This window comes from Podarcis filfolensis (genome assembly GCF_964270895.1).
Source record: "Podarcis filfolensis genome assembly, chromosome: 2".
Classification (NCBI taxonomy): domain Eukaryota; kingdom Metazoa; phylum Chordata; class Lepidosauria; order Squamata; family Lacertidae; genus Podarcis; species Podarcis filfolensis.
This window is the reverse complement of record NC_139605.1, coordinates 71,575,364-71,601,536: the sequence shown is the minus strand read 5'-3', so window position 1 is coordinate 71,601,536 and position 26,173 is coordinate 71,575,364. Positions and strand designations below refer to the sequence as shown.

Below are 26,173 nucleotides of genomic sequence, written 5' to 3'. Positions count from 1 at the left end.
CAACATAATCTACGTTCTGGATGTGACTTCTACATCTTCTTTTAAATGCGAATGTTGGTACTCACCGTGATAAGTTCCTTATCTGTAGGGAGAAATATGATCCTAGGTGGGTTGTCCCTACCCATCTCACCACTGGCAAGAAGTAACTTTTTTTTTAAGAGTTTATCTAGCTTGTAAGGGATGCGGGTGGCACTGTGGTCTAAACCACAGAGCCTAGGGCTTGCCGATCAGAAGGTCGGCAGTTCAAATCCCTGCGACGGGGGGAGCTCCCGTTGCTTGGTCCCAGCTCCTGCCCACCTAGCAGTTCAAAAGCACGTCAAATGCAACTGGATAAATAGGTACCACTCCACTGGGAAGGTAAACGGCGTTTCTGTGCGCTGCTCTGGTTTTGCTAGAAGCAGTTTAGTCATGCTGGCCACATGACCTGGAAGCTGTCTGCGGAAAAACGCCGGCTCCCTTGGCCTATAGAGCGAGATGAGAGCGCAACCCCAGAGTCGTCCACAACTGGACCTAACGGTCAGGGGTACCTTTACCTTTATCTAGCTTGTAATAGTCATGAAGGTGGAAGGTCAAATGGCCACCCAGAGGAGCTCAGGTCCCAAGTGCTGCCAAGGCAGCGGTGCTGCTAATGAGATGGATTGTGATTCCCAATGATGCCCCACATAGGACCCCCCACATACCCCCTGGTGAAGCAGATCCTGATCCCACCTGCCAATGAAGCTGGGGACATAGACATACAGACATCATTTTATTTGTATGCCACCGTTCCACAGTTCAAACCACACTCAAGGTGACTTGCAACATGAAAACCCCCCACATAACTACAACAAAAGTAGTCATAAACAGGAAGCAAAACATTAAAAAAATATAACCACACTGAACAATTTCCACATAAATCATAACAGGATCTAAAACAAAGATACAAAAAACCAACAGTAGCTCCCTAGCCCAAGAGTCTGTTCAGCAACCTCTGCTTTTGCAGCTGGAGTCAGTCCAGGCTCTGCCCTTCCCGGCCAGGTGGGGAAAGGCCTTCCAGGACTCCCAGCCAAGATGGGTGCCTCCCTTACTGCCAGTCAACCCTGCAATTTAATAGCTTTTGGGTTCTTTTTGTATTTCCCTTTTAATAATTTCTGTAGGCTTCCCTGCCAGTGTAACAATAGATTCCCAGTACACCTGGTGTCTTGTGGGAAGCTTGTGAAATTCTGCATAAAAGCATTGAGTTTACAGCTAAAATGGTTGTAACTCCTGGAGAGTTGCCCGATCTTTCCATTTCCAAGAGCAGCACTTATGCGTCTGGCTGTGGCTCTTGGGAAGGAGGAGCCGACCCTGGAACATGAACCCTCCTCTAATGGTGGGTAGCTTTGCTAGATCAGGAGCGACTGAATACTGCCGCTGCCGTGGCCAGAACAGAGCTACACAAGGGGAGGCCTTGTGCCCCTTGGCTCTGGATGGGAGGGAACACATCCTGGCCTCTGATGGGCCTCTGTGCATGTGCGGGAGATCCTGATGGCCCCGCACACATCCAGTGTGCCATTCCTTCCCCTTGTCGGACTTTGGGTAGGAGGAAAGGAGGACCTCTCTTGAGCCCTGTGAAAGACGGAATTACCCTTTGGGATGAAGTCGGGGTCTAATCACAGTGTGACAGGAGCCTTCTGAATGATACATGACTCCTCACAGATGAAAAGAGTTGATGAAAGAAGCATTTGACCAAGGAGAGAGAACCCCAGGGGTTCCAGCCCTGGCCCAGGCTGCCACCCATTTGTGGATGCATTCAAGATTACATTGCTGCTACCCCCCACTGCACCCCAAATCAGTGCATTTTAAGAGCAGTTGTCATAGCTACTTTCTATTGAGGGAAAAATCACCCAAATTCCTAAATAGTACCTCAGCAGCAAAGTTATCCTAACTACTCAGTTGCATAAGCTGCTATGTTCATAAGTTCATGTGAACAAGCCCATGTTATATGAGGTTAATTCCCCACCCATTTGTTGTAGCTGTTGCATTAGCAACATCATGCAGGCCACATAAAAAGTATTTGTCAGTCTTGCCATGAACTACTGATAAAAACAGTGACAGCCACTCACGCAGCATCTACGTACGAGGAACAGCTGGCTGTCTCTGTCCTACTTACAGACAGTTCCCTGCAGCAATAAGCAACAACCAGTTTGTCATTCTAGTCCACAGCAACCAAAACAAAAGTCTGCACCAGCTGAAAGAAATATGATGCAAGTCTCCAATACCTCTTTCTAATATCACTTAATTTAGAAAAGGCTGCCATTTCCACAGAAGAAACCTAACAGCAATTTAAAAGCAAAGAAAGGATGTGAGAAAGCTTAACAACCCAACAACAAGAAGTCTGCAGCATGTTCACTACTATTAGGGATGGGCAAATCTGTCCATTTTAGTTTCACATTTTACCAGTCTTTGACTCAGTTCTCCACATCAGTTTACAGAAAACTTTTAAGTCTTTATGAAAATTCATCAGTATTTTAGTGCAAACTTTTTTCAAATATTATTTTTGTGTGTGCAATTCTGCCTTATGCACACATTTCTGTAATGCATATTTCCCCTAATATTTATATTTTCCCCAATACAACAAGTTTTTTTATATAGTTAGTCTCACATAACTAAGCACTTCTCCGACTGCACGAGTTTCCAAAACTGAACTGGGGGGAGGGGGGAGGGATTCCAGAGCCTGACATCTCTGATGCATTTGTGATTTCTTTTTTTCTGAAGAATAGCCCAGGAACTTTTCATGAATGTTTAATTGGGAGAAACAGCTGGGGGCAAAATAATTTCCCAGATGCAAGAAAGTATTGCTTGGCCACTTTGTGATGTGCTCAGATTTTATATCTAAGCAAAGCTCTGCTGCATAGCTGAGATTGTCCCTGACCTCAAGCTGAGGTTTGGCGGTGCAGCACGAGGTCACAGACATGATGCCAGAGGAACAGAGTGCTGTTCACCACAATCTTTGAGATTTGTATATTTCGGCTTACACCATGTCTCAGCATAATTTCACCAACTGAACATTTCCTGTTCCCTACCTCACAGCACAGACTGCTGGCATAGGTGGGGATAATGAGGCCAAGACATGAGATAAGTCTCGTTTGGGTTACGAGCTCCGCTAACCTGGAAGTAGGTGTTCCACGTAGCAAACATTGCCCCCGGATGCAAGTGGAAGTTGCGCGCTGGCGGCACAGCGGGAGACCCCATTAGCGAAAGTGCGCCTCAGGTTAAGAATGATTTTGGATTAAGAATGGGCCTTAGAACGAATTAAGTTCGTAAATGGAGGTAACACCGTAGTTCCAGACCCTTGATCATCTTGGTTCTAGCCTTAGTAAGATGGCTGTGGGCACCTATTTGTCAGGGCACATAGTGTGTAGCACCTCATTTCTGAAAAGGATGGATCTGAACGGATGGGTGCTTATTCACAGCTGCAATCCCTGTGCTAGCTGCTCCTCTGAGCAATGTGCTATCTGTTGAAAAACATTTCACTGCTTGTAAAATCCATTCCCACATGGATAGTACCTGCTCCGGCATCACAGTGAAACATGCTTATTCCTGTTCATTAGAAAGGAGTGAGCAGAGATTTTATCCCTCACATCAGTCCAATGAAGGAGATTAGACCTAGTGTCACCACAGCAGTGAGGTAAAAGTGTCACTTCCATAGCTGCAAGATTCTGGACAGAGAAAAGAAAGTACTTCTTCACGCACCATACAGTTAAACTATGGAACTCACTCCCACAGGAGACAGAAATAGCGACCAGCCTAGATGGCTTTCAGATAGGATTACAGAAATTCAAGGAGGAGAGTGCTATCAAGCCACAATTGCTATGCTCTGCCGCCACAGCTGCAGGCAACAAGGCTTCTGAATATCAGTTGCTGGAAACCACAGAAGGGGAGAGTAGTCCTGTACTTGAATCCTGCTGGTGGGTTTCCTACAGGCATCTGGTAGGTCATTGTGAAATCAGGTTGCTGGACTAGACAGGTTACTGGCCTGATCCAGCAGGCTCTTCTTATGGTCTTTTGCTCTACAGAAATAATCAATCATACAGTCTGAGTGGGAGTTTTGTTTCTAATTGAAAAGTTAATGAAATTTAGCACAATCATAATTGCTATCATAGGAGTACGAAGACTTTACATACTAACAAATTTCCCCAGAAATCAATTTAGGATTGAAACAGAACCATCTCTGGGGTATAGCACAATCTCCTCAGTGGTACACAGCAAAAAAAAAAAAAAATTGTTTTAAGAAAAACAAAATAAACGTTGCAGAGTTCCCGAAAGGTAAAAATCAAAGCACAGTTAAGAGAATCACATTTGTAACCTTGGGGAAACTTTCAAAAATTTCCCAGCAGAGTTAAGTGCAATTTTTAACGTGTTAACAGTAAAATAACAACCCAGCAAATACAGTTTAAATTCTTTTCTGTTTCAGAATGCATAGATAAACGAAGAAACTTAATCTATTCAGTTCAGTTTATTGTGTTTTACGGAATATCAACAGCTTATGTAAAAAAAAAGTTAAATCTTTCATTCTAATTCATTATTATTATTATTATTATTATTATTATTATTATTATTATTATTTTATTGAGATTTTCAGTTATACATTTTACACAATAAAATACCCACCAATAAAATAGTACATTTGTTTACTTCCCTTCTCCTTCTTCCATTGTTCTTTTAATTTTCCCATTATTACCGCATACTCTGTTCCACCCATCCAATTCTTAACAACGTTTAAAGGATGAACTTCCCCAATGGGTTGTTTAGCAACCTCTTTTCTAGCAGCAGCTAGTAATAGCATGATTTTTAAAAATATAATTTAGTTCTTGCACTGAAATATATTTCAGTTGTTATAACATATGCTTTTTGTTTATCTAGGTTTTTTTAAGGCAAAGAAATGCACTCCAAACAAAAAAATCATAGCCAAGGAAACATGGGATTTCTGATGAATTTCAGTATCTAGTCATTGAAATTTAGCTTCTCTATGATGGGGGGGGGGAGAGACACTAATATCCCAAAACTAGGGAGGGGGGAACTGGAGGCAAAGTGGCAACTGATATGCCTGCTCTATGCACTTGATTGACTTTACAAGAAATTACCTGATCTTAATGGGCTAATTACATTGCTTCCCAAGCACCTGCCATGGGAATTAGTCAAGCGCCTTGTAATCTAATACCCAGTACAGAGAGCACGGAAAACACCATGCAAACATCTTCACTGACAAAAGGGGAGGTTTGATGCTTTCTGTACCCATGTGATGGCAAGTGTTGTGGCCATGCAAGTCAGACTCTATTAGACAGGTCTAAGTTGTTTAGTGATCTTCTTGCCACTTCACCTGATGGTTGATATATTAAAAACACGGGTCTGACTCACTGCTGCTGTCTCCACAGAGCTTTGTTCCTACAAAGTAAACAGTTGTCTGCACATCTCTTGAGGGTTCTAAGTACAGATGTTGCATTCTACAGGTAAGGTGCTGCTTTATCAATTTAATGTCACCCCGTATGGGAATAGCGTTAATTATAAGACTAGCAAAACCTTCCAGGTGGCCAAAACTGTTTCATCATGTTACATTTATCTCATGTATATAACCTGTTTTCCACACTGTCTCAAGGTTTCGGGAAGGCTTGTAGTCTCCCACGTCCTGTTAACTCTTGCATTTCAGCATTTCAGCCAGACATCTAAAGGCTACAATCTCGACTCCAAAAAGACAGCTGATTGAAACAAATGGGATTACACTGTGCACTAGAATTCATGTTTCTGGCCAAAGTAACCGCTTCAGTCGCTAAATGTTCCCAACACGTTGACACACTGTTTACAGAATTGTTTGGGAGTGCGGGAGAAGAGTTTATAATATCTTAATAGCCACATCCTGAGGAGTAATTGAAACAAGTTCCTATTTTTTTAATCATAAACCAGGATTCAAAGGGAACAAATAAATGATTACCCAACCCATTCGTCATCAGCAACCATCTCAAATGAAATAAATTACTTGGGGTGGGGGGAAGAATCTGGGAAAATTCACACCACTCATCTCTTAATAAATTTAAGACTGTTGATAAACAGCAACTTAGAAAGGAAGGAAAAAATCAGAATGTTCAATATACTCACCCAGGGGTCACACAATATACTGTAGGATATAGCACTGTGGAATTAATACAGGAAACTTTTAACTTACACCCAAATTGCATCTTGGGAATAAGGCCTATTGGGAGATGCGCTGGCAATTGTACAAAGCATTTCAGCTGTTAATATGAAAATGGAGAACAACCATAGGAGGCCAGCTACTGATGTTTTTCTACCTCTTTGAAATTATATCCTGCTGTTCACTTTTCCAAGCTATGCAGGGGAGATGATTCTATCTGTCTTTACAGATTCAAACAGCCATCATCCAGAGGCAGAGAAAACTGCCTTAAGATATCACGCAATAGGATGCAAGTTACAATGGAGCAGGTGTCTTTTGAATAAACATATGTACTGAGCACAAATGCTAACTGCGCAAGTCCATGTCAAAAAGGCATGAAGTATAGGGGGGAAAGTAGCCCCACACACCACAGGGAAACAAGTCCCCTGGTGCCACAGAGCAGGAGAGCGGGAGACATCCTTAAAAGAAAGTCAACACAATTTGACCTATGCTCTTCGGGGGTATTCTGTGCACATGAATATCTATCATTTTTAAATGAAGATTTCTATCCCAGTTTGCATCTGTATTTGAACTATTTTTAACCGTTTTCATCTGTAGAAGTGTTTTTGATTGTTTGTAATTGGTATTATATGTGGAATTGTTTTTTAAATGAAAACTATTTTTCATTGTTCTTACAATCATTTTGTGGTTGTAACTAACCTAGCCTAATAATGTCTCCATTGTTGTTGTTGTTGTTTAGTCGTTTAGTCGTGTCTGACTCTTTGTGACCCTATGGACCAGAGCACGCCAGGCACTCCTGTCTTCCACTGCCTCCCGCAGTTTGGTCAGACTCATGCTGGTAGTTTCGAGAACACTGTCCAACCATCTCGTCCTCTGTCGTCCCCTTCTCCTTGTGCCCTCAATCTTTCCCAACATCAGGGTCTTTTCCAGGGAGTCTTCTCTTCTCACGAGGTGGCCAAAGTACTGGAGCCTCAGCTTCACAATCTGTCCTTCCAGTGAGCACTCAGGGCTGATTTCCTTAAGAATGGATAGGTTTGATCTTCTTGCAGTCCATGGGACTCTCAAGAGTCTCCTCCAGCACCATAATGTCTCCATAGCACTTAATAAACACTTTTTGTAAAATAAGGTATAGACCTCGGCAACAGTATCAGTTCTGTACAAGAAGAGGCCTGCTGGATCAGACCAAAGGCCTATATAGTCCAGCATTATGTATTCCGCACTGGCCAGTCAGATGCCTCTTATGTGAAGTCCACAAGCAGGGGATGAGGGCAATGAACCTCTGCTGCTATTGTTTCCCAGTGAAAGGCATTCAGAGGCATGCTGTCTCTGATCCTGTAGACAGCATGTAGCCTTCATGACTAATACAGCTTATCCATGCCCTTTTCAAAATTTGTCAATATTATTCTCTTTTTTAATTATTAAAAGGTACTTAGGCATCAATGACTAGTAGCCATTGATAGCATTGTTCTCCAGCTTCCCCACCCGCTTTTTATCTTGATCCAGGCTGAAGTTCTTGAGAACCTGAAAGCTGACTTGCTTGCTATTTTGTGATACTTGATTGATTATATTATTATTATTATTATTATTATTATTATTATTATTATTATTATTTTAAAAAACAAACCATTATCCTGTTCTTATTTTATGAAAAGTAAAAGCTCAAAGTGTTGCTGAAAGCAGCACACCTGTGTGTCTACAGTATGGAGCATAAATAATAAATACCAAGGGGAGAGATCAACCTTATCTAATCTAGGATGAATAGGACTCTATCGCTGCAATTTATGGCAAAAAGTTCTTCTTACAAAGAAATCCCACATACATTTTTTTGTAATTTAATTCAATGAGAATGCAGCTGTATTTTAGTTCATGAGTTCTTTCATTCCAACCTATACTTTAGTTGTTAAACTGATCTGTTCCTAACTAGCATTTACAGAAACAAGAAAAATGACATACTCCACTGTGCAGCATATTTGCAAATAATCTCTGAGTCTGGGAAAAACATAGGGCTTTGCTTATTGTTAACTTAAAGTGTTTCTGTATAGAGATGTCAGGTTATGATTACCATCGATTTGAAGACATCTAAATTCTGGATATAGGGACAATGGCACAGAAAGATTGGAGCAGAGCAATATGTCAGGTTATTTTTTCATACAGCTGAGTCAATGAAGCACATGGTTTATAAAACAGTAAAGAAGTTAAATATATATCTCTAGCATCTATTTTAAGTTATCAGCTGCCAATAAAAGAAAATTATTATCTCCACAAAACAAAAAATGCCACAAATGTATTGTGTATTTGCATATGTAGAGGATCTTTTCTCAGCTGCCAAGAGGCAATTCACATGCACACAAAAACACAGGAGCCTTGCTGGATCAGGCCAATGGCCTGGATCAGGCACAGTGGCAAACAGATGCCTACAGGAAGTCCAAAAGCAAGACCTGAGTGCAACAGCACTCTCCCCAACGTGATTTCCAGCAACTGGCATTCAGAGGCATCTCACCTCTGACAGTGGAGACAGAATATAGCCATTGTGGCTAGTAGCCATTATCTTCCATGAATTTGTCAAATCCTCTTCTAAACTCATTCAGGTTGATGGCCATCACTGCCTCTTGCCAGAGAGAATTCCAAAGTTTAACTATACACTGTGTGAGGAAGTATCTTTTTGTGAGGAGAAACTGGGGTCTTCAGGCAAACTAATTTCAGTCTATTTCAAGCCAAATAAGATGGGATAAATAAGAGATAAACCTGAACGGAAACAACTCCATGCCCCAGAACTCCACGCCTCTTCCGAGAAACAAATATCCAGCAATAAGGAACTGTAACTCCCCCCCCTTAACTATTTTCTAAATATGCATGCATCGAAAAGGTAGGAGGTAATTGGAAGGCACTGAAGATCATCAGCCGTAGGTAGTGTAAGTATTTGCTCTCCCCTTCTCCTTACAGAGTCGACCCTCTGCCCAGTCTGTTCCACACTCCATGTAGATACACACCCTTTGACTACTCCCCTCCTTTCCCTCTCCCCTTCTTTTAAAAGAGAAGGTTTCACCTGAGTCTTTTGTTGCCGTTATCTCAAGATGATGCCCCAACTGCCTTTGCAAAGATAATCATGTAAGAGGAGTAACATACTAGCAAAGTAACCAACAGCTTTACATCTCACTCCCAGTAACGTTATCTTGATAGACGTTGGGCTTATGTGGCACTAGTCTTGTGCTCAAATGGTTCAGTAACTCATTATAAAAAGAGGTAACATACAACTGGCACCAACTTTTATCTCCTTACTTTTATTATCTGATAACTTTTTCAACATTTGGTCACCTAACCACCAACAGCCAGCTTATCAAGTGAGGCCTACGTTGCATCCATGGTAACTGCCTCCTCAGGAGAGTATGAAATTCATCTCTTTAAAAAATCCAGAATGGTCAGGGATGTGGGGCTCAACCAGAAGCCTTGTTCATCAATGTGTGCTTTAAGACCAGAAAATTATGTTGCTAGTAATCCTCCTGCTAAGAAGAGTAATGTAAAAACAAGCTGGATTAGGATCCTTCCTAGCTACATCATCATGGTGCCCATTATTATTAATTGATTTATATAACACCATCCATCCTTGGGTGTTTGCCCAATACAGTTTCCAGGCTTTTTCAAAGCCAGTACAAAACAGCCTTATTCCCTCTGTGTCTCCCAGTGTAATTCATCCTCATTCATTATTTGGTGTCTGTGTGAACAGGTGCAGAGCAGAAAAAGTGAACCTTATACCTTCATTACCACACTGTTTTGTCTTGAAGTCTCCTTTGGTTACGCAAGCATGAAATAGGCATTTGAATTTGTCCAAGTGCAGACGTTAAAACATATTACAAAGGAAGTTGAAGTGTACATTTTTAGAAAGTAAACCATAAATGGCAAATATCCTGAAAAACAAAAGAGCCGTAGGAAGACAACTCCAATCTTGTCCAGAGGTATGGAAGAAGTTTGATAATGAAGCATGCAAAAAGGAGTAGTCTAAGTCACCTCCACTCACTATTTTATAGTTAGAAATCTTTGGATAATGAGCTTCAACATCACTATTCTTCCCAGTGAAGTATGATGCCCATTGAATAAATATTATTTAGGTTTGAAAGGCAACACCTGAAAGTCTCTTACCAAATGCATATAAGCTTTCAAATTCTCTGCCTACTTGAGAAAGCAAGGCTAAACACTCTCACCAAATGGATCATTCAAACAACTCTTTCTATGCCATTCCAAGGAATTGCATCTATCCAGGAAGATAGGAGTAGATGATCATGCAAGATGAGGCTAAGTACACAGATAACACCTCTGGTTGCATTTCTAAAGGTGTGTTTGCATCAACTGGGAATTACTCCAATCTGATGTAGCTGAGAGTCATTTGATCTGTGGGCTTTGAAGCTTCTGCTTCAAAGAGAGATGTTAGAAGTGTGGGCTTGAACGTATGTATATTAAAATTTAGATTTCAATGTAAGTCAGGTTATTTATTAATAAGGAGACACTTAGTATTACTGATTTCTTTTAAAAACCAAACAAATAAATAAATAAAATCCAATTCACATTTCTAAAATACAATTTATGTATTTTTAATTTATTAAAAAAAACAGTTTTATGGGTCAAAAGTTTGAAACCTATTTTTCGCATGTGATTACAGCATGCATTGCATTTGTTTCTAGAGCCTGAAGTTTTGGTTGAGTAATTTCATAGGCAGTTAATAATACATATACTTAGTACACCCATATTTCTATTCTTCAAACTTTATCACTTGTATAACTTCTTAAACTGCATTCTCCCTGCATTTTTTTTATTTCCCAAGCTCTACAACATTATGGCATACACTCTGCATAAAAACAGATGAAGTGGAAACCAATAACGTTTTGATGGTATGCAATTATCCACTTACGAGCTGAATCCTATAGTATTTACTCAAGACAGAATTCTGTTAGATGCACCCCCCTCTCTGGACTTCAAACCTTTAAAGAGTTTCTATTGAACTTGTCCTTGGGATAACACACTGCAACCTTGTATATATTAATGACTCTCAAAGGAACGCACTATCAATACTGGTCACAAACCAGAGAACCATGCAACTAGCTATGCCCAATCAGCAAAGGTTTTGGATATCATTCTTGAATAGTTAAACTTCTCCCCTCAGTTACATAGTGAAATGATGATAGATGCAGGTCACAGCATGAAAAGGCTGCTTCCTCTTTCAAGGGCAGGGGGGAATCAAAGTTCTTTATGAGTGCATGGATTGGTTAGTAGATAGTGATGGCTGTCACCAGCTCATAAGAAATGCTCATTCAAATTTCACAACACTCAAAATAAAGTATGCTATCAAAATTAAATTTTTGAAACTATTGTTATGGATTAAAACAATCTGTGGGCAAATGTCCGATCCCAACTAACCTTCTATGGGTTTGCTATATGGATGATTCATCTGAACCAAATACAGTCAAACGTTATCCGTTCCGGAAGACTGTTTGACATCCGAAACGTTCAACAACCGAGGTGCAGCTTCTGATTGGTTGCAAGAGCTTCTTGCACTCAAGCAGAAGCTGCATCGGACGTTCGGGTTCCAAAAAATGTTCGAAAATCGGAGCATTTACTTCCAGGTTTTAGGTGTTTGGAAGCTGAAACGTACCATAACAGAGGTGTTCAGTAACCAAGGTTTGACTGTAGCAGCTATATGGCTGAGTTAGTGGACTGAAACAAATGTGTGTGAATGTTTTGTATATAACATGTTATATTATATATGTTATATTATGTTTTATACATATATCTATATATATCTCAATCAGTGCATCAGAAGCCTTTTGTAGAACTTTTCTAAAACAAGTGCAAGCTCGATATTTATGCTATTATTCCTTCCAACATCTATTGAAGAATTCACAAATGTTAAATTAAATTATTTATTTAGAGCGTTCCCCAAACACCTTGAGGAATCCCTTTATTTCTACAGGAGGAACAAAGACATTATTTGTTTTGTTGATTATTTCAGGGTGGAATATAATACTAATACTCATTGGTAACTGAAATAACCACATGTGCTTTCATCCCAATATTCCAAGTGTTTGTCGACCCACAAAGGTAAGCATACAGAAAGTGCTGTCATTCATTGACACTACAGACAGTGCTTTTTTCAGGGGGTACTCAAGGATATGCAGTACCACCACCTCTTTTTGGGTTAAAAAGTGTGGCATTTATGAAACAACCTCATGGTGAGTACCAGCACCTATTTTTCTAGGAGGAAAAAAGCACTGACTACAGATACGTGGCAGGATTAATGGTGTCTCATGATGGTATGACTGGTAACAGTATCAATGTATCTCTATAGTGCGTAGCTCACCTGTGGATGATGTTCCTGCTCTGGAGATAGTCCAGTGCCAGTGCTAGTTCACAGATGAACAGCTTCACAGTGCTCTCTTGGAAGCGGACATTTTGCTGCAGGTGGTAACGCAAGTCTCCTCCAAGAAGCAGATCAACCACCATAAACATGTCTTCCTCATCCTGGAATGAATACCTGGAACAAGATGCCAGAATACAAAGGACATATAGCTTGATTAGTGCAGTAGAATTAGAAGCATGTATGATGAGATCTATGACTCTGCCTGGAGTCAGACTTCCTCTTTGTGCAAAACACAGCAAATCCTAAGTCAAGAACTGGGGTTAGTAGTGTCGTGCTTGCACAGCAAAATATCTTAAGGTTTAAGCTATTCTGGGTATGTTGGACTATTAACAGGACATGTGGCCAAAGTTTCATTTCCATAATTCTTCTAGACATGGAACCCCCCTCCCTTTTCTTGTGTGTGTGTGTGTGTGTGTGTCTGTGGGGAGGAGTCCAACAATAAGGCTTATTCAAGGACACATGAAATACAAACAAAAGTATGAAAATTGAAACAGCAACTGTGTTGGACAAGAAGTGGGAAACAAGGAAAGTAGCAGAGAGACACACAACTGGTAGCAAACAAAAAGAGAAGGCACTCCCAAGCCCTTTATTCAATGCCTTCTAGCTAGAACTCTAACCTCTAGTTACAAGGGCTCAAGGCTGTCTAGAAACACCACTCTCTAGTTCTGAATTCCTCCTTCCCTTAACCCCTAATGTGTGGAGGCTCCCTGGGGTTACAAAGGAAATGCACTTGACACCTGCTCAAGGGGACCTCCATCTATTCCTAGTCAATGTATTCAAAAGTTATGTCCTGGCACTGCCAATAAATGGCAGGGCTGAGCCCCGGCACAAATTAAGCCTCCACCCCCAACATTTTCATATCGCCTTCGAAATTTCCCTCACAAGACCTTTCTGCTTGACTTCATTTAAATAACAGCGAGTTAAATGTGGGCTCAAGAAATCAATACGTTTTAGACTTGGAGCAGTCAATGTTCTTGAATACAGAGAGGAAAATTAGCTGCTTTTGTGCCAAAAGATTCCCTGAGGTGCCAGCATAATTAAATACAAGGTAAAATCACATCATCTCTAAGTCAATGGACAAAGAAAGATGCATGAATATAAGCAAGCAGCACAGAAGACAACCATGCATGTCTTTGACAGTCTAGATGATGCAGGAACACTAAAGACAACCCCTTCGCAAAAAGCAAGAGTGTCCAGACCCACCTAAAGATCTTGTTCCCATATCTGCTCTTTTGGGGCAGGCCCATAGCTGAGTGCTAGGGGTTATAGTGTGCATACAGAAGGTCCCAGATTCAATATCCAGATAGGGCTGGGAAAAGTCTCCTCTGAAATCCTGGAGGACTGTTGCCAGTCAGTGTACATAAGACTGAACTAGATGCTGAGGCTCCAATACTTTGGCCACCTCATGAGAAGAGAAGACTCCCTGGAAAAGACCCTGATGTTGGGAAAGATGGAGGGCACAAGGAGAAGGGGATGACAGAGGACGAGATGGTTGGATAGTGTCTTTGAAGCTACCAGCATGAGTTTGACCAAACTTCGGGAGGCAGTGGAAGACAGAAGTGCCTGGCGTGCTCTGGTCCATGGGGTCACGAAGAGTCGGACACAACTAAACGACTAAACAACAACAGATGGACCAGCAGCCATATAGTATGAGGCAGCTTCTTTTAGATTGAGCAAGAATAACCCATAGAAGCTTAGGAAATTGCACTTCTATATTTTGAAAATGCATTTGCAAATAGCTATGATGATTTTCTTCATAAATGTTTTGTCATCACCCCTAACCATTGTGATTTGGGGACAGATCCTGAAGAAATTTCCTTACTACCAGGTACTGTATGCTGAGCTGCAATGTGTGGACACAGCTACTGATTAGGTTTCCTTTAAATGTGAAATCTATGGCAATCATTCAAGCAGCTATATTAACACATATCTGTATACAAGGAGTGTTGCTGTTTTACAGCTCTCTAAGTTTCAGTCAAATGAGATTTCCAGAGTGACTTAAAAATCCTACTCAACAGAGAGGGATGAAATAAATCAATCTATTGAGCCGTTACTTGGTTGTAATGTTCTCTACAGATTTCTCCATCATGCTAGAGGTGCAGGTGGACTGTGTTTAAAACAGAAAGAGAGAAAGAAAGAGAGCAAACAGCTCTAAAACAATTCTTTTTCCTATATGCAGGACTGAAAGGCAGCTGGGGATCAGGAAATTGGCATTAGAAATACAGTCAGTTCACCAGTACATAATCACAGTGAATAGCTTCTCCCCAGGTTGCCCTTTTGAGTCCACCAGGATCACACAAAGAAAGAACCAGCCTTCAGAATTTCTCACGGAATGACAGGTTTATATGGCTTTAATGTTGAAGATTGGGTGGACTGCTTCAACTGTTCCCATCTCCAGAAGCTGGCCAAGATGGGGGAATTTCAGTCCATGTTGCAGGGCTGACAGAACTGTACAGTCTGATGTGGAGGACCTTCCCTAGTGAGTATGATGGTAAGCGGGTGGGGGGGGGTGGGATAATTACTCTTCTTTGCATTTCTTTGTGTATTCCTGGTGGTTGTATGCATAAGTTACCCTGAAAGGATTTGTATCCCTAAACACAGGATATAAAGAACAATGGTAAGGACAGCAACACCAGATACAGTGTCAATTATTATTATTATGTCAAGCCAGAAGACAAGGAATCTGCCATCTGGGAAGAAGGAGAAGGAGGAGGAGGAGAAAGAGGAGAAAAAAAATTATCTATTATATTATACTCTATTTTTATTGTATCCATTTTATTGCAACTTTTTGTATCATTGCTGCTTGTTGTATCATTGCTGCTTGTTGTCATAATCTTTTGTAAACCACTATGAGTGGCTCTTCTCCAAAGAGATATATTTATTGAATGAATGAATGAATGAATGAATGAATAGATAGATATTAAATACAATACAGTGCCAAGCTAGGTGAAAACTACCAGCTGGTATTGCCCTTAGTTCAAGAAGTTCAGTCAATCAGGTGGGTCATACATTCTCTCATATGTAACACGGAAACTGGTCCAAGACGATGTTGAAAATCAGACTTTGGCTGGAGTTAAAATAGCTGAGAGATGAAATGTAAGAGTTTCCCCAAGTGAAATTACACCAATAATCTTAAAGCCCACAATCATGGATCTACAAGTACAACTTAGGTTCAAAGACAAAAACTCAATTTTGCCTTTATTTTGTAAGATGTAGCTTGTTAGAGAAACCCCCTGTGATAAAATATTTGCTGACTGTTGCAGTTAACCTTCAGCCACTAGTTTCAGTAAATCTATATTTGTTAAAACAAAGTTTTCACTTAGGAAACCTATCCTGAGAAAACCTACGATTATTATTCTGAACACACTCCTGCAAGGAGTAGAACACACAGGGAATAATATAACACTGGGGCTCCTGCAGGTCTCAGTGCAAGTGGACTTATAACAAATCATCAATGTAATCACTTTTGATGGTGCTTGTTAAAGGGGCAGCCACACCCTTGGCAGCTTACATCTCCCAGTTAATGTATTCTGCACATGTGTTGCTGAATCATTCTTTTTCAGCCAGTCTGCCAATGCAGACAGTGCGGGCACTACCACGCAGCAGCATGAAACAACCGGCTTCAGGCGCTGTCTATGTGTGTGAGTCTGGGAAGGAAGGAATCAGCGCCTGAATGGTGCAGCAAGACTTTTTTCAAGTGTTTACCCTTGTAGCCAGAGGGCATCATTGTCTTGGGGTAGCACTGAATGCAGAGAAAAGGATCCCAGCTAGTGACTTATATAGGAAACTGGAGCCTGAGCAGAACATTTTTGACAGAGTACAAACTTCTCACATGATTCTAACACCTCAGAAGTGATGTGGGGCACCCTGCTTGTTTGAAAGCACACCCTCCCCAAAATCACCATCCTTGTGAAAAGCTTGCTCATTAGACAAGAAATGTGTACCAGGACCCTGCACCATTGGACTGAACCATTTCCTGAAAATGTGAAGTGAGATATTCATTCATTCGCATCAATTCTTCCTATGAAGACAGCACATCTCCCAAGCTTTTACCACTGTCTTCCCATTCTTATTCCACAGGAGTACTAGCAACATCTGCTACAAATTGATCCACATTCAGGGCATGTAACATAGACCCAGCTGGAGGATACACAGTTAAGACTACGTTCTACGGTCAGAACAAGGGAAGAATCAACTTGAGCTAAGTTTTAACAATGTACCCTCTGGCCTGAGAGTCTCCCCTGACCCTAAGCTACTGGAAATCCCTATATAAACCTAAATAACTCTGCCAACAGACTTAAGACTGCACAGGCTGCAAGCTGGGCTTTTCTCCAAGAACTGTTGTGTTTGAGAAGGAATTAAAAACTTAGGGTGATATATGCAGATGCACTCAAAATCACTATTAACCTCCTTGCATTTGAGGCTATTTGGTAAGGGAAAATTAATCTCCCAGATTTTTTTTTCTTTTTTCTTTTTGGTACTGACTGCCAAAGGCATATTATTAATAGTCTAGACCAATGGCTCAGAGAGGCAGAGAAATTATTTATTTCCCTTGCTTAAGGAGCACCATAAGATGCCTTCATTTATCATGCAGTCTGCTTCTCAAGCATCCGTCACTAAACACTCAAGCAACACTTGTAGACAGCAACTCTCCTGTGATAAGCTATTACTTTCACTCTCTCCTTGCCTTGATGGGTTAAGCTGGTAAAAAAGAAGCTAGGGAAACTAACAAGCAGATAGATAGTTAAGTAAGCAAAGATAAGCAAAACCTTTCATGTGTAGAAAAGACCAATTATTAGAGTACAAAATTAGATGCAGCACTAAAATAATCTAACATATACCAAATCACTATTTGATGAGGAGAGGCAGAGTTTTTTGTGTGGCAGGGACACAGGCAGCAGAGGAGTTTAAATAGCCCCCATCCCCACCTAATAGCGCATCTCTTGTTTGATCCATACTGGGAAACAGTTCTGCTTTGTAGTGGTATACATTTATTTGGAATTCTCTGATATTAATTTCCAGTTTTGCTTTGATTTATTTGTTCCCCATGGCAAGGAAGGGCCAAATTAGACAAGACACCATTCACATTAGTTGTTGTATGGTGACTTTTTAAAAATGTGAATAGCAGATGGGAGGGGACATACTCCTCACTCCCAACTTTCATTTTTTTTAATGTTGAAGCACATTTTTCCTTATTTGTTTTGTGAGAAACAAGCCTCCTCCTGCTTTCAGTGTTGTTGATTTTTAGCCAATGAATGAAGTCATAGGCAATGACTGGCATTTAGGAAAGCAAATCTAGTCAATCAAGCAAAGAGTAGGTTAGAGTGAATGACCCACTGTCTACAGAAGGAACTTCATGGTGGATTTTTAAATATCTTGTGCTGGTCTTCCCTGGTGGAAGTTTTTAACAACCTGTGAGGGATTATTTAGCTGGGATTTCTGCATTGCAGCAGGTTGGACTAGATGACCCTTGGGGTCCCTTTCAACTCTACAATTCTTTAATAATTTTTATTACTGGCTTTTATATGTATTTGGTCAAAACAGAAGAGCAGGGTATAATTAAAAAAAAAACTTCTTCCTTTGTCAGCTAATACTTTGGTACCTCTGGTGAAAAGACACTGAGATCTGTTTTATTACCATTACCCTGCAACAGGGTGATTTTGCTGGAGGTTATTTACCAATGTTCTACCGGTAAAACCACCTGAAAACAAAATAAAAAATTGCAAAATAATCTAATTCCCCATTACTTGAAATATTACTGTGGCTCTTAACCGAGTTTAGTGTCCATTGGTAGCAGAACCTTATTCCATCCTTCCTGTTTCAGGGCCACTGAAAGGGGGAAAACACACTAAATCAAAGAAAAAAGGAAGGATCAACATGCCTTATAAGTGTGCTGATTTCATTGTTGATGGCACGCAAGCTGCTGAAAATGAACTGTGCCCCCATCAAGTGTCCTCAGAGAAAGAACTGTTACAGACATTTCCCCAAGATATCGATCTGGTTTCATAGTCTGCCCTGCAGCAGGGTGACTTGACCTTATTCAGGTGGCACCATGTGGGGACAGGGAGAAAACAGATAAAGGCAGGAATTGGTATCTGAAAGGTGCAGCGATGTCCCCTGCAGTAGGCAGTGTGGCTAGATGCCAAAGAAGGCAGGGTTCCTGAACCTTTACAGAGTTATGCAGAAGACAGAATTTCAGCAAATATTAAAGGTGCAGGAGTCCTGTTCCCTTTTGAAACTGACTGTGCTAATGGAATGAACAGGTGGAATTTGAGTTCTGCAACAGGCAGCAATATGCCTTGGGCCATGCCAATAAAAGTGGAACACTTCATCCAAGTTGTAGTGTAGTGGGCCAAATCTGCTTCAGTAGAGGAGAGCCTTTGTGCTGCAGTGGTTGGAATGTTGGACTAGGACCCGCAAGACCGGGATTCAAACCCCTGATTGGCCCTGAGGCTCACTGGGTATCCTTGGGCCAGTTACTTTACAAGCCTTTGCAATGAGGAGTCACCAATCTTTTGGTGTCCGTGGGCACATCTTTTGGACCTCATGCACAGCACAGCACAGAAAGCACAAAGAAATGGGGGAAATGGGCAGCAGAAAGCAAAGCAGAAGGTTTATTATGAATCTATTGTCAACTAGTGCTAGCCTGAATGATAGCTTGTTACATTCTCTAAAATTATCACATGAAAATAATGACAAAGGTTTTGGGCAAATGAGGAGATCCTAGCCAAAGGGCCACATCAACCCCTTCTCCAGACTTGTATAAATCACATGGAATTCCTTGAGACTATAATTTCAGGCTGCAGATGGGAGACTATAAACTGGAATATTCTCCAAGAAACCAATGGAAAACCAGCAGTATAGGCAGGGGGCTCTATCTAAGCTTTCTCCCCAAAGGCACAAATTTTCCAGGTACAGGTAGTTGTTTTCAAAAGTGACGTTCCTTTGCACTACCAAAGTATATTTCCTATTCAAAACAGTCACGGTCCTAGATCTGACACATCTGCTGTTGGGTCAAAATGCTACATTTATTTATTTTACTGTGAAAGAAATAAAGGGCAAACAGCATGGCACTTCGATGCCTCAAGCCAGGAAGAACGCAGCCAGTTATAAAAGGAGCTGAACAGGGGGCTCTATTATCCAAGCCCTGCCTAAGACATGAGTTTAAACCACAGGCAGTCCAGGGACCTGTTGTTTCTCTCAAAGGCCACTCAAAGAAAACTAGGTTATACGTAGAAAAGAAAAGAAAAAAGGGCCAGCCAGGCAACAAGTACTGTATTTTGGAAACCAATAATGGTAAATAAGGTTAAATTGAAACAAACAGAACCAGGTTTCAAGAAAAGTGAAGGCAACCTCCTCCCAGGAAAATAATGGGAAATATGGTGCTCAGCTTACCACAAATTCACAAGGAAAGGGTGTTCCAATCCCTGCATGATCTGTAGCTCCTTGAAGACATTTCTCACTTCATTCCGTTCCACACACTTTTGCTTGTTCATATATTTCATGGCGTACATTTTCTTGGTGTCATTCTTCTGGACTATGCAAACCTAGCAAGGACAAACCAAGGCGGAAACATGGTGCAAACTGTAGCATTGCATTGTGCTGAGGACATTCATGTATCCTACCCTAACTTAGCAATACACCTTATCCTACCTTAATAATGTACATTGCTAAATTGCCGCCTCATTTTTCTAAATCCTGCTCTTCCCCACCATATACAAATGCACAGGCACAGTTGCTGAGAAGAGTCACCAACTAACTGGACATGTTTTCACTGTAAATGAGTGGGACTAAGGTGAAACAGTATCCAATGCTTGGTTTATTAATTGGTCTGATGAACTATGTTTTCCCAAACTGATTTGCCTCACATTCTCATAAGCCTCGCCCACCTCTCGCCGTTCTTTAGCCTTCTTCGTCACATTATACCTATTCTTGATGGGCAAAGTGGCCCTGATAGCTTCCGGATACAGATCTTGACATAAAAATGAGAACTAATGAGAACACAGCAGCCTTAAAATCACATTAAAATCCCACACAAAAGGCATCTTAAGTACACATCCTGTTCTCCTTTGGCAAAAATGTAGAGGCTGTACAGGACCAGGCTCAAAGAACTAGGCTCGCACACCTCAAAAAGCATCGTGACTGTGCAAGAGAAGGGAGAAATGAGGCACAATGCCAGTGTGTCCTGAGTTGCTCTGGTGGAAAGTCTCTCTTTACCGGATGTTTACATATAAATTCAGCAGCCCTGGTTTTATCAATAAGAACAGTTTAATATCCTGTAATATAATTGGAAGATTCTGAGCATATGAGGGACAAGGCTCTAATTCTTCCTGATGGTCTGAAAGATAAGGCTCAGCTTGTAGACACTGACAATGCAATATTATCTAAAACCTGCTTACTTGCTGTCCACCTTGTTATTTTAAGAATTATCTGTGGATAGCTACAGTCCCCACCACATGGAGCGATAGTTTTGTTTGCAAAAAAAGCCATACCTTTCCAAAGCTGCCTTTTCCAATGGCTCTCAAAATTTCAAAATGGTCGAAGGTGACTGTAAAGAAGAATAAAGGTTTTAAAAATGAAAGCCTCAGCTATTCAATATTTGAAATAACCAATTTCAGAATTATAATACAGCGGGGATAACCATTTGTTCCTTAGTAAGCGGGACTAAACACTATATACTTCACTATTGCTTGAAATAATATTGTTGTTCTACATTTTTCAAAACTGATAAGATTCTATCTAATAGAATAAGTGCTCACTTTTTAAATGGAATCCTGTTTTATTACTATTTAAGGTAAGGGTATGCAGAATGTAAAGAGCCATTTTTTCCACATATTTAGCTCTCTTTTCCCATACCCCTCTTCCCACATGTAGGAACACCAAATAACAGTTATCTTTTTGGATGAAGTTCTGCTGCATTGGGATACTATAAACATTCAATTTACAAATGAATTTTATTTAGATAAAACGGTAAGAGGAAATATTTTCTGCAATATAAATTGCAGGAACAAACCCCAGTAGAATCTGTAGATCATTTGGTTAAAAATTAGATTTTTTTTTTTTTTGAAGGCTGAATAAATCTGGCAAGGCAGCCCAAGGTAAGCATCTGTGCAAGCAAGATAATTCCAGGATTACATTTACATGCAAAATTGTGCTTCACCCTAAAATTTTAGTTTTTAGTTGTTGTTTTAAATCAACATATAACATACTAATGTAATAGCTTCAAAATCTGAACTTTTGCTCCAGTACTTTTGTCTCCTGCTCTGGTGCTGTGCTCCCACAGTGCCACTATAAAATGGTTTACCATTATGTCCTTGTGCCATTACACAGCTTTTTCTGCCCTATCCCAAATAATTTTAAGCAGCCATCGGATACCAACCCACCGTTCTTGAAACCTCATAAGTAGTTCTAGCAAGGCAGTACAGCTGCAGTTCCTAAATCACTATCTTTGAATTCTGCTCATACTAGCTCAAGTCCTCAGATGGAGATCAGGCAGCACTAAAGCCACAGAAATATTAGTCAAGAAATGATAATAATGAGAGCAGTCCAGTTGTCATACCGGGCACAAACGTAATAGCACTTAAACCTCATTAGGGGGCTGATTGGAAACACCAATTCTAGGCTGTGGATTACTAACAGCGGCAGCTTTAATGATTGTGACCCCAGAACTGTCAGGTAATGCCAAAGTGACAGAGCCTGAAATTACAACATTTGCCTCATCCATCTGTACATTTCCAACCAATTAAGAAGCGGAAGGAAATAGACCATGTGTATGACCTGCTTTTGCCCGAAACTCCCTCCTGCAACAAGGGACAATACAGTTCAGAAAAGATGTCTGTAAAGCGTGATGGTGAACAGAGGATACAGTGAACAAGACAGCTTATTCTAGCTAGTCAGCCAGTACAAAGTATTCTAAACCATCTGTGAACTGAATGGGGTGGGGGGTATTTGTGAGGGAACCTGACAATGTATGTAGCTTTTGAGAACCAAGTTTGGAGTCATGGGAGAGAGCTAGGCTAAAGACCCAAACGGCATGTGATTACCTCTGTGTCCCTCTGTCTTTCTTTCTTTCTTTCTCTCTGTCTCTCTCTCAGCCATCCTACTTAATAGAGCTGAAATGTCAAGCCTCCATTCTGATTCCTTATGACCTGTAGGGAGCCCACTGTCATGATTTTGAATAGCAACCAGGCATCTTGACATGGAGGATGAAGAACCAGGGTGGATCAGGAACATCTGTGGATATTCTGTTCAAGTCACAGGTTCTGACACCAATATGCAGCCTGTCAGCCAGAAGCCCCTTGAACAGAGTCTCCAAAAATGAAGCAATTCCTTTCTCCCACAATATAACAGCCTTTGAACAAGATTCCCTGTGATACTGGCTTTCTTAACACCAAGGACCTCACAGTCACCGGTGGTGGCTCCCTAGTGCAAGTAACACACAAGTTAGGAGCTGACTGAGAGGTGAAGGAGTGCTAGACTCCAACCAGAGGAACACAGCCTTTAAGAATTCCTGGGAACAGGCTTTTACGTATTTATGAACCACCTGAGTATTTCTTATCCAAATGACAGATGGTATATACATTATTTTAATTATAATCATCATCTGGACAGGCTTCAGATGACCTCCAGGCTTTGTTCTAGCAAGTTGTCTGCTATGAGCTATCCAAGGTCCTGCAATTTCAACATTACTCTGCCTGTTACCTACCTGACAAGCCATTCTCAAGCATTCATTGTACTACCTGGGCTCCAGCTTCATCAGGATAGGACATTCATATAGGAACTTGAGAATATAGCTTCTAGTTTTACTGGTTAAATTGTCTCTCTTATGCTTGGATCAGCCATTGCCTATTGCAGCACACATTTAATAATGTCAGCCCCTCTGTTCACTAGTGAACATTGGGAGGAAATTGATTTAATTAAGTATCTCCGTAGGCTTAATTCATCTCATAATGACAAAATCATCATGAACGACAGTTATGGGAAACAGACATTTTCTGAATTGCCCAGGAAGACAAGTGAAGTAACATTCTAGTCAATGCAAATCAAAGGCTTGCAGGATATGTTTTGTGATACTGGCACACAAGACTTTCTCCCGATCCTGCAAATGAGCAGCGAAACATTTTTCATGTGGAACAGCACAACCGAAGCTCCTCATTTGCTGATAAAAGTAAGTCTTAAAAATAGCTCCCAACATGCTAATATCCATCAAGAAGTAATTATGTATGTTTAAATTGCTAAAAATCCACACATATCCCTCAATACAGTATTAAAACATTATAGCTAGCCACTTAAAAAATACTGCCCCATAATTCCATACATGGCTAATAAGAGGAAACTTGGATGGCTTTGAACAAGCTTTGTTAGAAGATAGGAACGGCCAGAACCAGGGGTTCTTACAATCAAACAACTGATACACACAAAATAGTTCTCCTCCCTATTATATGAATCAGAGTTACCCAAATTTCCTAATTTACTATGTTCAGTATATAAATGTACTGGATTATTTGTTATTCCCATAGTTATGGAAAGAGAATTTGGAGACTGCCTCTAAGGGCACCTCTCAACTGTTCATAAGTTCTTCTATTCCAAAGCAATAAGGAAAGGAACAGAAGCTCTCTCCTATGCTCTAAACCAGGCATGGCCAAACTTGGCCGTCCAGATATTTTGGGACTACAATTCTCATCATCCCTGACCACTGGTCCTGTTAGCTAGGGATGATGGGAGTTGTAGTCCCGAAACATCTGGAGGGCCAAGTTTGGCCATGCCTGCTCTAAACTGAAGACAGAAAACTCGTACCTGGTCCCTCCCTGCTTCAAATGTCTTGATAAATCAATACCCTAAAACAGGTGTGGGCTCCAGTTGTTGTCAGACCCCAGTTCCCATTATTTTTGGAGTTCAAGAGAGCTGGAGTTCAACAGCATCTGGAGGGTCGCTAGTTCTCCATCCTTGTTCTAAATCCTCTGAGAATACTTACATTCTCCCTCAATTTCTGTTGCTTGACAGCACAGCTTAGACAAGAGTGGATGACAGAAAAGCCAATATCTTGGGACTTGTCTCCTAGTGAAGTGGTTCAGTTTCGCTAAGTGTATCTGATCTCTACAAATGCAGATGGAGGTCCATATGAATAAATGGTTCCTGGACAAAAAAAAAATCTCTTCCACATATTAAACTATGCACACAAAGGATAAGGGTTCTATTTAGATTTCTATGTGGATGAATACCTTTTTCTCATGGAGGAACTTCCCACCTGATATCTGAAGTGGTACAGCCCACTGGTGTTCAGCTGGTGGGCTGCAACTCACTACTGAGTTGTGGCCTAATTCAAGTGGGTTGCAACAGCTGCATTAAAGGTAATGGGTAAAGGGACCCCTGACAGTTAAGTCCAGTCGTGGCCGACTCTGGGGTCTGTAGGCCAAGGGAGCCGGGGTTTGTCCACAGACAGCTTCTGGGTCAGGTGGCCAGCATGTCTAAGCTGCTTCTGGCAAACCAGAGCAGCGCACGGAAACGCTGTTTACCTTCCCGCCGGAAGGTATTTAGCTACCTATTTATCTACTTGCACTTTGCGCTTTCGAACTGCTAGGTTGGCAGGAGCAGGGACCAAGCAACGGGAGCTCACCCCATCGCAGGGATTCAAACCACCAACCTTCTGATTGGCAAGCCCTAGGTAAGAATTATTTTAAGATACTGGTCCCACAAATGTATGTATGGGTTAAAGGTGGGTTCCGGGTCAGAAAAGGTTGACGATTACTGGTATAACATGCTGAGAACTAAGTCTCAGTTTCAAGGGCATGTGAAGGACAAGCAGATTAAATTGTGCAATAGGAGTTGGTGGTAGCATTATCTAAGTTTGTAGTATATGCATTGCTGGGCAGAACAAGTGGCATGTAAACGTGCAGTCTAGTTTCACCAGATAAAGCTAACAAATTATAAAGAGACATTTTCTTCTGTTTCTTATCTGTTATCAGTTTTGGCCTGTTGAAAACCATCAAGACAGGACTTTTTGACGTTCTGTAGGTGAAGATAGTATTTACACTATATTGTGACTTCAGACTTATAGACTATTATGCCTGGTGCCAACAACTATGGATACTGAGGCTACTTTGCGAGCTAGTATGGTATGACACATCATTTATGTTTTTAACCTTTCTGTAAATCAGCAGCTGTGTCTTCTTTGAGTAAATATCAAGGAAAAATAATGCCATCATTGTTTTTCTACTTGTGGACAAGTAAAGCCCCTTGAGGTATCTGTTTCAAGGAAAGCAATTAAGCAATTAACCCAATAACTGGAACACCTAGAACAGTGTAAAATGTGAAATCTAATTCCTGTGCTGGGCCCAGAGATGTGGGGCAGAGCATTTCCCAAAATGGAAAATCTTCTGAAAACTTTTCCAGTGCTTAATTTTTCTATGGAAAATTCCACATTTCACAAGTTCAGTAGTAGCAATGAATGGATGACTTCCAATTGCAAAAAAAAGGCAAGCTAACAGTTGCAAAGTTTTTACCTTTGTTTAGTAAGTACAGGTAAAATAATTATGCTAAATTACATCACTTTCTAGAGCATCTTGCATAGGACTGCACACACACGCCCATTCTTCCCCAGTTCAAGTAACCTCCTG

General features: G+C 40.9%; 1 protein-coding gene across 3 annotated transcripts in view; it reads right to left on the bottom strand.

The window, feature by feature from the left end:
• STK32A (serine/threonine kinase 32A) overlaps nucleotides 1-26,173 on the bottom strand; it is a 73,820-nt gene that overhangs the window by 27,936 nt on the left and 19,711 nt on the right. For all 3 annotated transcript variants that reach the window (XM_083600236.1, XM_083600237.1, XM_083600238.1), the window contains exons 3-5: nucleotides 21,050-21,105; nucleotides 19,953-20,104; nucleotides 12,498-12,671 (exon numbers count right to left, since the gene is read on the bottom strand). In XM_083600236.1, the coding sequence (XP_083456362.1) occupies nucleotides 12,498-12,671; nucleotides 19,953-20,104; nucleotides 21,050-21,105 (382 nt within the window). The remainder of the gene's footprint in view (nucleotides 1-12,497; nucleotides 12,672-19,952; nucleotides 20,105-21,049; nucleotides 21,106-26,173) is intronic.